The sequence below is a fragment of the Saccoglossus kowalevskii genome, chromosome 17, assembly GCF_978046115.1.
Source record: "Saccoglossus kowalevskii chromosome 17, keSacKowa6.1, whole genome shotgun sequence".
Taxonomy (NCBI): Eukaryota; Metazoa; Hemichordata; class Enteropneusta; family Harrimaniidae; genus Saccoglossus; species Saccoglossus kowalevskii.
In genome coordinates, this window is record NC_140657.1 from 111868 (window position 1) to 130588 (window position 18721).

The 18721-nt window shown below is 37.6% G+C and overlaps 1 protein-coding gene across 1 annotated transcript in view; it reads right to left on the reverse strand.

Moving 5' to 3' along the window:
• Positions 1–18488, reverse strand: part of LOC102806605 (GPI-anchor transamidase-like) — a 121589-nt gene extending 103101 nt beyond the window's left edge. The window contains exon 1 of the mRNA XM_085492457.1: positions 18397–18488. Within this exon, the coding sequence (XP_085348583.1) occupies positions 18397–18471 (75 nt within the window). The 5' untranslated portion in view covers positions 18472–18488. The remainder of the gene's footprint in view (positions 1–18396) is intronic.
• Between the last annotated feature and the right edge of the window lie 233 nt (positions 18489–18721).

An 18721-nucleotide genomic window follows, 5' to 3' on the forward strand; every position in this document is an offset into this window, starting at 1 on the left:
TTAAGTCCTATTTATAGGAGCACTGTTTTTACTAGCATTCAAAAATCATACTAGTGTTTGGGACCCACAAGTCCACGATGGATTGATATATATAAATACAACATATTTCTATTATTGAGTTACAATTGTCCAAAAAATTTTCAATTTGGTGTTTTTATACCTGTGTAAACTATATACATGCCATAACCCATTAGTGTACATCTTGCCAATTTAGGCAGAGGGTTCTCCGAACCCGCCTATTCACATAGTTCATACAATGTACATGTACCCACCATAGACTCCAGTCAGTCAAAATGACTACTTTGAACTACATTGTATAGGCATTAATCAGCAATTCTGCCGGTGACAGAGAGATAGAATCTAGATCAGGGGAAGCCCCATGACCCCAAGATTCTCTTCCCTTACGTCATGAACCACGTGACCGAGGCCATATGGCAGCGCCATTAACGGCTGGACAATCACTCAGGTTCCTTTCTCTCCGCCTCGAGGACTTAGACCAATGCTACGGAAAGAGTGGGGTGGTTGAGGGACCTGGAGTCTATGGTGAGTATGAACTATGTGAATAGGCGGGTTCGGAGAACCCTCTACCTAAATTCACTACGTTCAATTACCCACCATAGACTCCGGTCAGTCAAAATGACTATTTTGAACTGTAGGCAAAGTCAGACGCCGATAGGTAGCAGGTTTTCTAAGCAAACAGAAAATGATGAAAGACTTTTCCCAATCCGAGATGAAACAAACAATAAACTCAACACCTTAGTTAAGACCCAAAAAGAGTGGTGTCTTACCTTGCCTGTAAGCTTTCGAAGTAAAGACCGAAACAGTTCTGCATGAGGGCATAGGCCAAAAAGCCAGCACTGGGAGCCTCCAGGGAGTGCTGATGGTAGAGAAATCTGTCCGCATAAAATGCTGAGACTGACTTATTGCCTATGCGCAGGGACCCTTGTGGTCGTTCGGGCTGGGTCAGCAAACCAAGACTGACCCGCTACGACGGGACCCAACCTAAAGAGTCCTCCCACAATGGATTCGGCGTCTGTTAGGTGGTAGTTGATAAAGACGTTCTGCGTTCTCCAGAAGCCTGCCCTCTGTGTATGCTGAAGGGAGGGGACACCTGACGCTAGCACTAGTGAGTTGGCAATCGCAGTAAGTTGCAGTAAACAACCTGGTTATGGAAGTTGGGGAGGCCGGCCTATCCTGCCTGTCTGGGCCGTAACACAAACACATGTGCCTGGAACCCTGTCCTGAATCCTTAGTACGGTTGGTAGCAACTCCGTGATCGAACCGGGCAGAGAAGCAATTCCTCCAGACCCTCTGGGCAGACAAAATTTAACAGCCAGGGGATGACGATCGGGTGAGGATCATGTCCTGGGATTTGGTTCTAGGCTAGAAACCCGATTCGTGTCTTTAGCACAACTTGATTGTCCATAACGGCAGTACATCATCCCAGAAGGACAATGCCCCCAGCTCTGGCCGATGCCTACCTGAGGCAAGGGCCAGTAGGATGACTATTTTCCATGTCAAAAATTTGAGTGGTGCTCATCGGAGAGGCTCAAAAGGCGGTCTGCTTAGAGCGGACAACACAGCCAACAAGTCCCAGCTGGGTGGTTCCCTTGTATGGGGTCTTGGCGTCTGGTAAATAGTCTCCTAATAAATAATAGGACAATCAGCTAGTCTTGTTCCCGAACGTTCTCAATGGTAGGGGACAAGGCCGACCTGTAGCCAACGATCGCTGCGTAGGACAAACCCACTTCGTCAAACAGGTGGACGAAGGAACTTGCTACCTGGCCAATAGAGGGATGGTATGGATCAATCTCCCTTCCGCTACACCAATCAGTGTATGCTCGCAGCCTAGAAATGTAGGCCGCGTTGGTGGAATCCCTGTTCGCCCTGGCCATGACGTGGGCAGCGCGCTCAGATAAAGCTTTTGTATGTGCGGGTCTACTGAGAGCGAGTGATCCCCCCCCCCCCGGGTTGCAGAGGTAAGGGTAAAACACGCTTCCCCCGCTGCCGGGGTAGACGTCCGCCCGATGAGGGTGAGGAGCCACCACCTGGCTCTTTCGTCCTTGGGGGCACACCACTACTCTGGCTAGCAGACGACGCCCTAGGGCGTTGTGTTATCTGTGCTTGTGGTGCCCTTCGCTTACCCTTGGCAGGGCCAACTGGTTAGCGGATTCGATCTGAACCCTCTAGTTCATTGCACTCCGAAGCTACGAGACTGTACACACCATTCCCTGAACAAGTCATTGAAAATGACACAGTCCCCGTTAAATTTTTGAATGTTGTCTTTGTGCTCATCATATTAAAGTGGAGGGGTTGTCGTGAGCGTGTCCTTGAAACTTGAGTTCCAATACAACAGATTGTTTATTTACATCAAAACATGTGTTCCGTGTAGTAGTAATATGGCCAAAAATAAAAACAGCCGTTATTCGGCCATCTTTGATCTGATTATAAAACAAACTGATATGTATGATGTATGTGCCAAATACGAATGAAAATGGTACATAAATTGTGGAAATATAGAAGTAAGGCCAAAAAGTCAGATGGCTGTCAATCGGCCATCCGTGACCAGATTTTAAAACAAATTGTCATGGACATGCATCCTAACATGTATATAGTACATGTATGTGCCAAATTTGAATGAAAACTGACAGAGCACGTCCAAGATACCGCATAAAAAACAAAAACAAGATGCCTGCCAGTCGACCATCTTTGATCCAATTGCGAAATAAATCGTCATGGATATGTATAATCTATGTACCAAGTTTGAATGACAACTGACAAAGCATGTCCAAAATACAACATTTTCAAAAAACAAGATGTCTGCCAGTCGGCCATTTTGAATCAAATCACTAAACCACTGCGTGTGCATATGTCCCACATAAGGTACTAGGCACATGCAAAGAATGAACGGGATCGGTCCGCAGGATTCTGAAATATGACTCTGGACAGACTGACGCATGGACGGACGGACACACAGACAGACGGACAGACAGACTCAGGAACTCACGGACGGTCGGGGACATGTATCCTTACATGTATGATCTTATGTACTAAATTTGAATGAAAACTGACAAAGCATGTCCAAAATACAACATTTTCAAAAAACAAGATAGCTGCCAGTCGGCCATCTTTGATCCAATTGTGAAATAAATCGTCATGGACATGTATCCTAACATGTATAATCTATGTACCAAGTTTGAATGAAAACTGACAAAGGATGTCTAAAATACAACATTTTCAAAAAACAAGATGGCTGCCAGTCGGCCATTTTGAATCGAATTGCTAAACCACTGCATGTGCATATGTCCCACATAAAGTACTAGGCACATGCAAAGAATGAACGGAATCGTTTCAAGGGATTCTGAGATATGACTCCGGACGGATGCACGGAGACCGAATTATAAGTCCCCGTTTTCGGACTTCAAACGGGGACTAACAACTGAAAGTGGTCGCCTTAGGATCAGGGGTGGGGGCATTTACATCGTGTCACTAAGATCGATAGAACTCCGTATCATGCCCAAAAGCGTGGCTCACCGAGTCGTTACGGATGGAAGACTCTGAGGGACCGCCCGAGGTACCGGCTGTATCAGACGCGAGTGAACTGTGTCTCCTTTTCACTTTAAATATGTGAGAGAGCATGTCCGACTGTGCGTCTCATAACAGGGTCGGTTCGCTCTGGGGACGCCCGTGGGTCGGTAAGAAGAGAGTCAAAACCCACAGCGGAGACCGGACACAAGGGTAAATTCGTTACCGTTGTACCATTACCGCGTGACGAACCCTCACTGGCTGAAAGTAGGGGGGTCAATGTGTGCCCTGCCCTGAAAGCGCTGCCCTGAGATCGGAGGCTTGGCTGCAAGCACCCCGTTGGCATTCAGTGCCCGAGGCTTCAGAGAAGGCCCAGTGCAATTAGCCTGAGCCTCGGCCTGACCCAAATTAGTGGGAGAGCCGCAGCTGGGAATGGGGGTTCCCCGGAAGAGACATGTTTGAATGTAAACAAGCTTTCGTGTTTCTTCCTGCTTGCCCACCGGGGGTGCAGTGGAGACAGCTCGCTCTGACTGTGTCTGATCTACCTGGCCTGACAGGGACGCAATTTGCCCTGACAGTCCTTCGACCAAAGCCCTCAACTCGGAGACAAACCCGGCACCGTGTGAGAAAGGATCCACAAAGCTCCGCAAAGCACGCTTGTGTACCACGGCATGGCGTTGGTCGTTGAGTGGTGTTTATTTTGCTAACTACTTCAATGTTCCGATGAGTTGAACGGGAAAGCCAAAACAATTGCTAGTTTCCGATTGCTTTGGTTCCGGTGAGTGTGTATCTAGTGGAATTCAAACCCATGGTGTTTGTATTGTGCGTTTTTTCATTTCCCATGTAATATGCAATCACTTCCCCATTTTACTGTGATTTTTTGAGTGTTTAATGATGTCTTCCTCACCCGTCACACGATGACCCAGTTTCAACCACAAGGCCATTTTGCAACGAAATGCATGACCCTTGGTGTGACCCCACTGACTATAAGATCGTTCTGTTCAACTGTTAAGCTAGGATTTATTACCATTATTATCATTATATTGGCACGTGATTTGTTCCACCTTATGTGTAATGTCTCAAGTATCTTTATTGTAATTTGTATATACCAATTCGTATATACCAAGGAAACCACCTGATTGAATGTCATGTATTTTGTGACGTCACCAATTCGTGTGTAGGTACACGTATGGCTTCTAGAACTGTGCCAAAAAAACTAATAAAGAGTTTAAAAATAACAATAATGAATACAAATTCATTTTTGTGATGAGTAACAAACACATGTCCATTCCTCTTTCGCAACTTCTAAAAAATGCATTTGAAATGAGACAACAATGCCTCCTGAATAACTAAATATTAATTTTTTTTCTCATTGACAACTGTACAATGCACTCATTGCTATTGCTATGTACTTATTTGAGATTTTATTATTACCACAAGGACACTTCGCGATGGGCTTCTTTCACAGTCAGTTATATTTACAAAAATTTGTGTTCACTATTTTATAAACTGGTTTGGCACTTCGCATCACCAATTAGACTTTTAGATTTAGACTTTAGATTTGTTCAACAAATCCAAAATCACTCTCGATAATTGTGTTTACCTCACATTTTAACTATGATTACATTTGAAGTTTTGATAATTTTAATGGGTATACATATTTTAATGCATACATGTATGCACAAAAATACCCCCAAAATAAGAGAATTTAGTATATACATGTATAGCCTTGACAAAAAAGCATTATTTTTCCTTGTCTAATAATGCATTTTTTTCTATCTGTGTAACTTTATATGGAAATCCTAATGAGATTTGCAATATTGGAGCTTGTCAACTTCAAGTTGTCCATGGAGGCTGCAAGATTATTTTTATAAATACATGTATTGTATTCACTACATTTATTTTGTATTTTATTACATTGACCATGAAGTCCACAGTACATTTTTCTTACTGACATGACTGTGTGGTGTACTCGGCAGTTTTTGTTTTGTTTTGTCGATTGTTCATATGAAAATTTGTGCTTACAACTGGTTTTCAATCCGTGTCGAAAACGTGCACAGAATGGTAGTTTTGTGCACGTTTTCGACACGGCTTATCAGCCACCTCAAGTGCCAAATCCATGACAACATGGTTTATTGAAACACTTAAAATTCCTCAGAAGGAATTAAAATGGTTACACTAACTGCTAAAACACATATATAAAACATACAAATTTTACAAGAATTACTGTCTAAAGCACAACAATGGTTTAAAAAAAAATCAATAGACTACAATTACAAAAAACTATTAATAAATGTTGGTAATAATATTGGGAAAAAAATAGATGAAATAATAATAATAAAAAAAGCAATAAACAGTAAATCAATGAAAGATGGAAATGAGAAAAAAAAAAACCTATTAAAGGAGAAAAGTATTTATGTTAATTTGCCAGAAGATGTTGCTGTCTAAGGTTCGTGTTATTTTTGATAAATTGAGCAACTGGTATTTGTACATTCAGATTTGTATCACCCATTAATTTTAAAAATTTGTTGTAGTCACTCATATTCGTGAAATTTATAATGTGCTTAGTAGTCTCTTCAAATAATGCTTTTCGCGATTTTTCGTAAAAGGGGCATTCAATCATGAAATGGTACTCATCTTCTACTTTGTTATTTGAACACAGTTTGCAGATTCTTTTTCCTATTTCGGTTTTTGGTTTGGTGTACCTCCCTACATTCACATAGTTCGGCATTCTTTATTTTGATCACATAATTTTCTAAAGTAAATTCATTTTTGAAATTTTTGTACGTTCTCAGTTTATTTCTTCTGTTATTGTTATTTTGGTTAACATCAGTCCCTATGTTAATTTCCCTTTTCCAGTATAATTTATATATTTTTTCAACTTCCAAACTTAATTTCTTGGTTTTTCTCTCGTTCAGTATAGTTGTTGTTTCGATAATTTGTGGTTGGTTTATTTCAGTTAACAGTGTAGTTATGGCACTGTACCATTTGCTGTTTAATTGTTTGTTCATAATTGCTGCCTCCCTTACCAATTCATTTGATGTATTCATTACTCTGTTGAAGTATTTAATTAATTGTTTTTTGATGAATATGTCAAGTGGGTATTTCCCCAGTGGCCCATAAATACCCAAGATAGATGTGTTCTTCCTGACTCCTAAAACAAAACGACAAAAGTTTAGGTGAATTTCTTCCACACTTGATGGATCTAATTAGTTTATCGAAAAGGGATAGTATTGTAAGTGGAATTAAATTTGCCTTATGTCCAAGTTTTACTTTTAAACTAAATAAAGCTTTTTGGCCTTTTAGTTTTAATGTTTTCATTGCCTCCTTAAATTTTCCGTTCGAACTTAATACAACCTCTAAATAGTTGTAGTGTCTAACCACATTAATTTCTTTACTTTCATAGAAGAAGATATTGTTGTCTATAATAATGAAAGAGTATAATTTTACCATCTATTAGCTATGGATGTGGTGTATGGTTTTTAGAAAATAACGATGATAGGAAAAAGTTAAAAAGTCTGCAATATCAGTTTGGCAAATTCCTTTTTAAAGTCAACAGAAATGTTGCTTGCTCTGCTGTATTAGGGGATTTAGGATGGGCTGATTTGAGCTACACCCTTGATACTTTTCGAATTAAATATTTGAACAGATTACAAGAAATGAATAACACCAGATGGACCAAAATTGTTTTCACAGAATTGCACAAGTCGTATGTAAACAACCGTAAGCTTACTTGGAATTGGCCAACATATGTGCACAAAGTACTTGAAACTAACGGATTAGACCATGTCTATGGGTTAAACATACCTAACAATATAAACTGGCTCAAAAGCTTTTATAAAATAAGTGAACAAAATGAAGTAAAAACGTTTGCAGATCAAATATCTAATATGAAATCACTGGAACATTACAGTTGGGTTAAAAGAAATAAGGAAAAAGAAATCTATATAAATGATCCCCTTGATCATCATGGCATATCACTGTATTTTAAAGTCAGATCTAACTCACTGGATTTAGAGGGTAATAAAATAACATGGGACAAATATAAAGGGAATGGAATGTGCAAGCTATGTAATGACGACAAAGAAGATATTTATCATTTTCTATTTTTATGCAAAGCAACTTATCATTTAAGACACAAATTTTATGGAGATTTCATGTACAAAGTTCAAAACCTTGAAGTAGACCCAACACTTATTAATAACTTTCTTTCTGGAGGAATTAATTAATTTTAAGTTTAATGTACTTTTTAGCGACATATTGTGGAAAGTCAACAATAATTTGGGGAATATTGTATCCAAGGAAGTTAGAGTATTTATTACTCAATTGTATAAGTATAGAAAAGAAAGTTTGAATTTAATGTGATTTTTCTTCTTTCCTTTTTCAAATATGTATGATTTGGTTGTTTTCTTCTCTTTGTTTGCCGCTCCAAAGGCTAATAAAATATTATTATTATTATTATTATTATAGACGATTATTTTATAATTGAAAACCATTATTTTTGTTTTCTCTGTATTAACAGTCAGCTTCCAGTGTTTTGTGTAAGTGGAGAGATTATCTAAGCTCTTTTGTAATCCATGTTTTGTTTCTGAAAGGATGACAATGTCGTCCGCAAAGAGGAGGCACCAAACTTTACTGTTTCTCAGTGTGGGTGGATTACATGTTGCAGTATCAAAAATTCCTGGTAGGTCATTAAGTTATGTATTTAAGTTTAATACAGTTTTAAATGTGTCATCTTTTGTTACGTAACCTTTAGTGGCAGATTAAGCAATGTAATCTTTCCCCTCACTACCAGCTGTATAGCAACCAGCTTGTTTATTGGTATAGACAATTTCAAGCCAATGCCAAGACAGGAAAAGATCACCGGCGCCAATGCTTGATTGTTTTTAAGCTAAAACGTGTGATTATCTTAGCTAGCATGGCTAAGACCATGGCACTATATATTGCAGCATTACAGATTGAGGGTATTGGCTAGCTGGCTCGACACGCACGGCAGGCATTGTTTCCCCAACCCACCCTCCCTTTTTGTTTATTTTATGCTTGTAGTGTTTATAGATTTAGTTTGTAGTTACAGATTTTGAGCTTTGTAGTTTATACTTTTTGAGGTACTTTATTACCTCACAGGGATGTATCCTTCCATATGGGGTTTTTCATATGGTGGCTTCTGCGCATGCGCCAACCAAGCGCCGGTTTATGAAATAAATTATCGTCAGCAGTCCCTGACTGCCCAACCTTATTCTCTGTCTATCGCTTCTTTGACTTAGCCTAGTTTTGACAGTTCATTTAATAAACAAATTGAAAAGAGTTGGACTTAAGTTACACCCTTGTTTAACCCCAGTATGTGATGTGAATTCAGTTGTTAATCCATCATTAACCTTGACTTTATAGTTTACTTTACTGTACATGTCTTTTATAATGTTATAAATATTGCCTGTTATGCCAGATTTTAATAATTTTAAAAACATTCCTTCATGCCACACACTGTCAAATGCCTTCTTAAGGTCTACCAAACAAGCATATAGTCTTTTGGGGTTTTGTTTGTTCTTATTTCCTGTAAGATCTTTTAGATTTTTGTTATGATGTAGGTACTTATTAATTATTGTTTTTAAAATGAAGAGGTTGTCTGATGTGCGACAATCTCTCCTAAATCCAAATTGCTTTTTAGAAATATTATTTTTTTCTAGGTATGATGTTATTCTTTGGTTAATTATACTTGTAAATAATTTCCCCAGACAGCTTGATAAGGCTATGCCTCTATAGTTTGAAGGATTTGATTTTTTTCCTGATTTAAAAATTGGTACTATCAAACCCGAGCTCCATGATTTGGGGAATTTATTGCTATTATAAATGATATTAAAAAGTTTTTGCAGGGCATTGATGAGGTGTGATTGGCCGTATTTTAGAAATTCATTTGAAATCTTATCTTCGGCAGTTGCTTTGTTATATTTTAATAACTTTATTGCTTTTAAGATTTCACTTTGCAGGATTGGTCCATTAATATCTGGATTATCATCCATGTCTCTCTCCAAGGCATTTAGTTCAGAATTAATGTTATTGTTTAGAGTAGTATTGTCTTCCGTTGGTGGATTTAGCAATTTATTAAAGTAATTTAACTACTCATTTGGTGTTATTGCATTATGTATTTCATTACTGTTTCTATCATCATCTAAATCTCGTAATAATTTCCAGAATTTAGAGGAATCTCCTTTTAAACTCTCAAGTTCATTTAGTTACGAAACTTTAAATTCATTTCTCTTTTTAGCTCCGCTGTCGACTTTGTCGAGCGGAGCTTATCATATGAGTGATTGTCCGTCGTCGTCCGTCGTCGTCGTCCGTCGTCCGTGTCAATGTTTTACTTTTTCGACTTCTTCTTGAAAACTACAAGCCTGAATGCTTTGATACTTGGTGTATATGTACCTTGGGTAGACCTCTCTCAGATTTGTTCATTTCATGATGATATCTTCCATTCTCTAATTTTGGTGAATATTTTTGTCATTTTTAGTAAAAAGTGATATTTTCGACTTCTTGTTGAAAACCGCAAGTGCAATTGCTTTGATATTACATATATAGGTACTACATTTGGACCTCTCTCAGATTTGTTCATTTCATGATGATATCTTCCATTCTCTAATTTTGGTGAATATTTTTGTCATTTTTAGTAAAAAGTGATATTTTCGACTTCTTGTTGAAAACCGCAAGTGCAATTGCTTTGATATTACATATATAGGTACTACATTTGGACCTCTCTCAGATTTGTTCATTTTGTAATGATATCTTTAATTCTCTAATTTTGGTGAATATTTTTGTAATTTTTGGTAAAAAGTGATATTTTCGACTTCTTGTTGAAAACCGCAAGTCCAATTGCTTTGATATTACATATATAGGTACTACATGTGGACCTCTCTCAGATTTGTTCATTTTGTAATGATATCTTTAATTCTCTAATTTCGGTGAATATTTTTGTAATTTTTGGTAAAAAGTGATATTTTCGACTTCTTGTTGAAAACCGCAAGTCCAATTGCTTTGATATTACATATATAGGTACTACATGTGGACCTCTCTCAGATTTGTTCATTTCATGATGATATCTTTAATTCTCTAATTTTGATGAATATTTTTGTAATTTTTGGTAAAAAGTGATATTTTCGACTTCCTGTTGAAAACCGCAAGTCCAATTGCTTTGATATATTATACATATAGGTACTACATGTGGACCTCTCTCAAATTTGTTCATTTTCTAATGATATCTTCTGTTCTTTAATTGCCATGTGCATTGCTAACAGCGGAGCTATCTCAGCCGACAGGCTGCTTGTTTTATATTCCTTTTTAATACAGAAAAATCTGCCTCTAATATATGGATCTCTTGGATATTTCTTTAGAAGAGATGAAATATTTCTAAACTCTTTTCTAAGTGACCAACAGTCTTGGTCAAATCATAATTGCTTTTTTCTTTTTGGGTTTAGTATTCTTTTTCCTTTTTGGTGTTATTTTTTTCAGGCTTTTGTCAGCTATGCATGAGACTAATGAAATAAAATCAGAGACAGGCTTGGTCGATCCAAACGAAAAAATTCATAATAAGCTATAAAGGTGGTTGGCATATGTACCTGATTAGTGCTATGAAGCCATGTCTCTTGTAGACATACAAAATCATGCACTGTTACAAATTTAGTAAATTCATTCTCATTCAGTTTGTCTCTACTAAGCCCATTAATATTCCAACTACCTATTTTTAATGCTTTAAATTTTATGCTTGTATTCATATTAAAAGTAGCCGAAACAATAAGAGGGAATAATAAAATCTACGCTAAAATTGAATAAGAAAATGTACGATAAAGATAGAAAGAATAAAAAAAATCCGCAAAAACAAACAAATCAGAACAAAAACTAATAGTAATAATAGCGATAAAAAGGGAGGGGTTAACAATAACTACATGTATAATTAAAATCTGCGTAGAATCACAGATGTTAAGACTATGTGGGATCCGTTATGTAGTTAAATACTATCTGGAATTTAGCAGGGAAAAATAGAAAAATATACTACAATAGGTCATACATTATTATTGGAGGGTAACTTGATAGTAATGATGAGAGAAAAAAAACATTGGTAATACCTTGATTTGGCACGGAAATGGTGTAGATTAACATTATCATCGGTTAAAAGGAGTTCATGAAATCCATGAATTTAACAAATTTGGAGAACATGTTTTCTGCCAGAGTATTTTGTTCGGTTTTACCGGTTGTAGAATGTGAACTTCGTTGTCTCTGTGCTGGTAAAAACAGTTTATCTTTATCACCATAGCTCTGCTTGTCTGGGTCACGGTGTTGAGTCTTCCCACTTTTCCCGAGGTATTTTGTTGTTTGCTGCGTGGTGGCGCTGCTGTGATCCGCGTTCGCTGTTTAATTTACGATATGGAATCGGGAATCTCTTCGCATTTCTGGTGTTGTTATAAACTTGATCTTTCCTATCTAAAATTCCGTTCCCGTTTTTTCGTGGGTAATCTATCGTGTCTAATTTTCTTATCTCCTCTTTGATGGCATAAACCAATTTAGCAGTACCTCTGGGGTTGATATGAATTCCATCACGAGCATAGAATTCTTGTGTTGTCGATAGGTGGTTGTATTTGATAACATATCCGTCGTGACGAGTTGCTTCTTTCGATAGTAGCTCATTAAATTTGTCTATCCTGTTATTTATCATTTTGTTGTCATGTCGTTTGATTACTTCAGACTCCATTACCAGTGCGTTTGATAACTGCTTTCGTGTTATGTTGACAAGTTCGATAGCTCTGTCCAGGCATTCTGTTGGGGTCAAATCTTTCAAATCGTTAGTTCCGAGATGGTATATCACAGTATCTACAGTAGTAGAAGTGATTTCCGAAATGGTTTTGCAGGCTTGTTTGAATGTCGGTATTCTAATGTGGTTTGTCGAATTTCTAGGAAACATGCGCGACACGTCCACGTGTTTTGTTATAGAGTCGCCTACCAAAAGCTTTTCGACTTTCGAAATGTTGTTTTTAATTGGCATACTAGTATCTGTGGTATCTCTACAGACTCCCTCCCAGCGTATACTAGTACTGGTACTACCAACTCTAACCATGTCCTCATTTAGTGACGCATGTCACGCTGAAAATGGGCATCAATACTCATTTCGCCCAATATTTTGCTTTTATAGCATTTTAATCAACAGCATATCAAACAACCAATGTCAATAGAGTAGCTTAGCTGTTAAAAATGGATTAAGTACTGGCAAACCAACTTCTGCATAGGTATGTCTCTAAACGCATGCTTTTTGGTTGATATAGTCATCTTTTTTGAACTCAGAAGCCCACAAAACCTAATATTACATGTAAGAACGAAACAAATCCGTCGAGATTTTACATTTTCCCTGTAAAGGGGATGCTGGCTGTTCCCTATCTGGACTCCCTCCCCGCGTATACTAGTACTGGTACTACCAACTCTAACCATCACCTCATTTAGTGACGCATGTCACGCTGTAAATGGGCATCAATACTCATTTCGCCCAATATTTCGCTTTTATAGCATTTTAATAAACAGCATATCACTTAATTTCCGACCGGAAAAACAACCATGTTTTATCCCTTGTTTTTCTCACTCGCTTATTAAAAACACTGACCGCTTGTTCAAACACTGAACACTGGCACATGAGTTGTCGAAATGGTTGTTTTAGTACTAAAGTTTGAGGATTCAACGAGTAATAACCATTATTCAATTTCAAACGACACTTCCAAACCATCATACTTTGTTTTGTTTGTGAACGCAACTTGAACTATGACCTCTTGTTATGTGAACGTTCCACAACAAGCTGATAGAGCGAGACTGTATTTCGTTTGAATCCAGGGCTGCTACCTCGTTTCAACAATATGATTATCGAGACAATTACGTGATACAGGCAATGCTAACTTCTTAGGGCAGAGAGCAGAGACACCAGGAACATATTGATGCCACCGCCATGTATTTAAGGTGCGACCTTGCAGACGAGCAATATTTCTGGGTTCGCGCGCTTGAAAAAATAAGCGAAAATTATTCAACAGGCGGTTGCAAAAGCGAGTAAAAATAATGATCGAAAAGCAGAAGCGAGCAGGAGGTTGGGTGAAATTAGTGCTGTACATTCAGGTCCTTTGTAAAAATACAATCGGCCAAGATCTATATCATTCTGAGGCACGCTAGAGACAGACAAAATGCAGTTTTAAATATTGACACCGTTCGTATTTTTTAAATGAGTCAAAAAATAAATAAATTGTATGCTGCTTAAGTGATGATGGATCGAAACAGACTCGTTTTGCAAGTTTTAACGGCTACGTTCTGCTGAAGATATAAGACTTCACTTTCGGAGTTATTACCGAAGATAATGTACAACAGCAAAAAACAACAACATTTGGTTATGTGAAATAGAGTAGCATTCATGTAGGTCCAATCAGTACTGTTGTATCGTCTATTTCGTCAACCGAACGTTACTACCCGAACCTGCTCGTCGATTATTATTGCAAATGTCATTTTTTTCCAGAATCAATTGGGTATACTGTAAGTACGTTATTTTAGAATGATTTTCATTTGGTTTCACCAAACACAATTGTCTTTGGTTTCACGTGATAGTTAATCTGATTTATCATATAGCATTACAAACAGGAAGTCCTCGGCATGGGTCAGAGTACTAGTATACCCCAGACCACTCATTTTGATGAATGGTCTGGGTGTGGCTTGTGGGTAAGAATAGAAAATGAATTTCGGTGAAGTTGTGATTATTTGGATTTTTGAGAACGGATTTTTACTATTGAAATGAAATTATCACGTCTAGGGGTGAATTGTTAATAGGTGAAGTGATGTTAAAAACATAAGTAGTTCATCTTCTTGCATACACCGCAACAACAAAGGTTTATTTTCTAACACATATCTCCAGTCAAGAGGGTGGCGTTTGGACGTAATCCTGGAGTTAAATCATAGACAATATAGTAGGAAGGACAAGCAACTCCAGCGATTCTATTGTAGCAGGGTAGGCTGGAAAAAAGTTAAGCTGATTTAAACTAACCGTTAACATAAACTAAATATTTATTTCGATTTCTCGTTAAGGTAGAGATGCCTGACAGGTATTTTAATTAGTTAATTAGGCAACCAAGATGACCTCCCTTGTCCACAAAACTATATACAGCCAAAACAAAGTCAGCTTGGACATTCAGTTGTGAGACATGACAAAATAAACGGTGCCAGTGATAGATTTCGCGAATGAAAGAACAAAATAAACGCAATCAAAGGCGCCCACCACGCACGTTCGAAATAAATAGAACTGACGAGAAATTTCGCCAGCATCTTTCACTCACGCAAACGCACACACATGCTATTTCCGTATATTGAATACGTTGGTAACGGAAGGGACAAGTTTAAATCATCTTTGTATTAACACAACTTGAAAGCAACAGTCTCACACTGAATATATGTTTATAAATTATCAAACTAAACAATCAATGAAGTGGACTGCGTAATTTCGTTGATGAGAGTCGCCTATGGTATTCCATGGGTATTCTAAATGGCCAATGCTGATCACGAGTTCCCGTGTGTAGATAGATGATTTGCTCGATGTTTTTTTTTTTCGGATTTTGATGACGGTGGAAATGATAGTGAAGAAGATCCAAACGCAGTAGACACAGCAATTCATGTTAACAACTCTGTGTGTGTGATTCAGAGCCCGGGCATCAACATCGAAAATAGCGAAGATTTGCGTTTTCTTGATTGTCACGTAAAAGAAACCCTTTGAAACGCTATCAAAAACCCGAAAATAGTGAAAATAGAATAATAAAGACAATCGTGCCTCATTTATACACAAGTATTCGAGTTATTTTGTTGAAATTATTAATAAAAACAGGGTATAACGTAGGTAGACGTGCATTCAGGCTGAAAGACTGGACGTGTAGTCAAGATGGCGACAGACGTGAAAACGGAAAACGGAATGAAAGTCTATTAAAAAAATGCGAGACAGACAACAACAAAAAACAAGTGTAGTCAGTGAAAATAACAAAATTTGACGATTCATGCATCATGAAAACAATAATATTCGTGTATTTTGTCGAATACGGGGTACACACTTACACATGCATTCCGTTTGAAAGAGTGTGAATAAGTAGTCAAGATGACGACAGACATGAAAACGAACGGATTGAAAGTTAATTTCAAAATAAGTGCAAGACAGAGAACAAAAAACGAGCACAGTCGGTGGAAAATAACATAATAAGAAGATTCATGCATCATGAAAACTATAATATTCGAGTATTTTGTCGAAAACGGGGTACAACCTTAGACATGAATTCCGGTTGAAAGAGTGTGAGCTATTGTCAAGATGGTGACAGATGAGAGAACATGCGGATTCAAAGTCTGTTTGAAAAAAAAATTCGTGGCAGAGAAAAATAAAAAACGAGCATAGTCGGTAAACAATAACATAATAAGATTCATGCACCATGAAAACAAAAATATTCAAATATTTTGTCGAAAACGGGGTACAGACTGAATATAACATGTACGGAAACATTACTGCCGTCTGAAACTAACTTTTAATTTTATTCAATTAATTAGTGACATCGCATGGAAGTAAATATGACGTCATTGTTTACTTGCTCATCATAATATTCCAGCCCTGCTTACGTTGGGCATACGGCGTTTGACATTGGTGTTACTATACTACTATACTGTCTATGGTTAAACAGGGCCCAAATTGATAGGGAGTAAAACACGGAAGTGGAAGAGCTGTCCACGCATTGACCAATCACACAAGAGCTCACAAACACCAATGAAATATTTGTTGTTGTACTTAACAAAGGGGTTTGGCACTAAAAACAATGGAACATTTATAGGCTTAACGTTGGATTTAGATCGTGTTATAATCCAAATCCCCGAGAAAGAGTTGTTTGTTTTATTTCCACTTTGCAGTATATCGTGGACAGTATTTGTATACTTTGTTCTCCACAGTCACCAGCATAAATGTCGGATTGTTCGGAAGCATGAGACTGTAATGTATATTTCATTCATTAATGTTGTACGATGACGATCTCCGAGTCCCGCGTTGACTATGTCCCGGTCTGTTTTCTTACTTACTGTCAGTGTCTGACTGATATATACAAAATTGATCAAGTGAACGTCAGAATAGTAAAACAAAAAAGTAACATAGTTGCCCATGCCAAGAGAGCAGCAGAGCCAAAACAATCGCAAATGTAGACCTTTGCATAGAAATGAACACTAAATACATCTATCCCGGCCACCAATCGAATCATCAATCTTCATGAGTGACGTAACTGGCATTTCCATCTATTTGCTTCTATTCCCACTATCCTACAACGCTCAGGTGAATGTTGTCAAATTCGCGAGTGTGTGTATTTTTGTACAGTGGTGTAAACATTGCTACAATCAAAGACGCGCTGAACAGGAAGTCTATTCTTGACTAGTACCCTTGTCATTTTTTGGAGAGTAGAGGACCATTTATACAGGGGACGCTCCAGTAAGAAATTGTTAAAATTGCCTGATTGCCCATATCAAAATCCTGTATTGAAACAAAACATATTCTGTATTCACTAAAAAACAACGTTGTTATGTTTCTAGATTTACAAGGAACTCAAAACAAAAGAAACAGTTCGATCCAAACAACCTGCGTCCTTGAAAATCAAGTCTTATCACCCTTGCGTTTCTGAGCGAAAATACGTTGATGCCAAAAACGACAAAATCTTCTATGATTTTTTGATAATATCATTAATTCAGTCCAGCGGTTAGATAGGTTATTTATTAGAGACGCTCTGGGAACCAAAATTGACAATGTAAATCACTCCGGCGACGAAAAATCAGCAATAATAGCCAAGGAGGTGAGGAACTGAATTTCAAAAACATATTTTATATATATAGGTCAGAGGTACATTACTTGGGGTCTGCAACTACGGTGACATGATACCAAGATCCCGTTACAATCTCGCTCTTGCATGAGCATTCCAACTCAGAAAAATGCGAATGTGCATGCCCGAGGTAACTAGGATACTGGGATGTCCAGGTGGATCAAAATAGCTGCTCACGATATGACGGATTACGATAACTATATTTTCTGTACATTTTCGATGTATTATATTTTTTCACTATGAATGTGGTAACACATGTTTTATTGTTTTATTACAAATCGCCTATGTCATGTCAGAAGGTTGTAGCATCAATCTCGCTATCTACGAGATGAGACTTGAATGGGATCTTGACAATACAGTACTATGCGCGTTGCAAACCCCAAGTAATGTACCTTTGATAGGGTATATAATTAGGTTGTTTTTGTTATCTATACTTTTGTGTACTTGTAGTTTGTTTATTTTTTTAATGTGTATTATATTTTTTTTTCTTTAGTTTTGTAATTTTGTAAGTTTAGTTTCATAATTGTAGTTTTAAGTGACCTTACTTCTGTACTTTCTGGTGTCAGTGTTGTGTAATACTTAAACGTACAGAGTTAGATACAGTAATATGTGGTGCAATAAGAACTGGGTACTACTGCAGGGGATACAGTTATAAGTGGTGCAATAAGAACTAGTACAGTAGCTATTGGCCTGACATGTAGGCGTGAGTGGCGCCTTTGCCGGCCGAACGACATCAGTGTTTGGTGTGCCGCGGAGGATGCAACTCACGCGACCTTGTTAAGCTCAGTAGCCATTAGCTGCAGTTCTGTAGCTCGCTACAGCAAAACCAAGTGAGCTACAGAACTGCAGCTAAGTAGCCATGTGTGCAGACCGATATCCCGGAAGCATTGAGTGGTGTGTGATGTATAAATATAGTGACATAAAACCAAATAAAACAAATATAAGTAATGAAATGCGTCACAATATGCGGTGATATTCCTCTTACCGGTTCCGCTTGTACGCAATAAAACACGAACAATAATAATCCAGTTACCGAATATTTTAACAAGTAAGCCGCCATTTTGCCTCTAAATGTTATCCTCGTTCAAACGCAATCTAGTAATAACGAAATATCCATGACATAGTTTTGTAATATCTGGAAATTAGTATAAAATACTTATTTCGTATTACATATTATATACATTATTAATACAAAACAAGTACATATATAATCAGTTTTCATTGTTTAACATTGTGTTGTGAAATAATAATTTCAACGAGGTTGAAATTTCACGCGTCTTGTATAGTAATTATACATGTATTTTAAAATC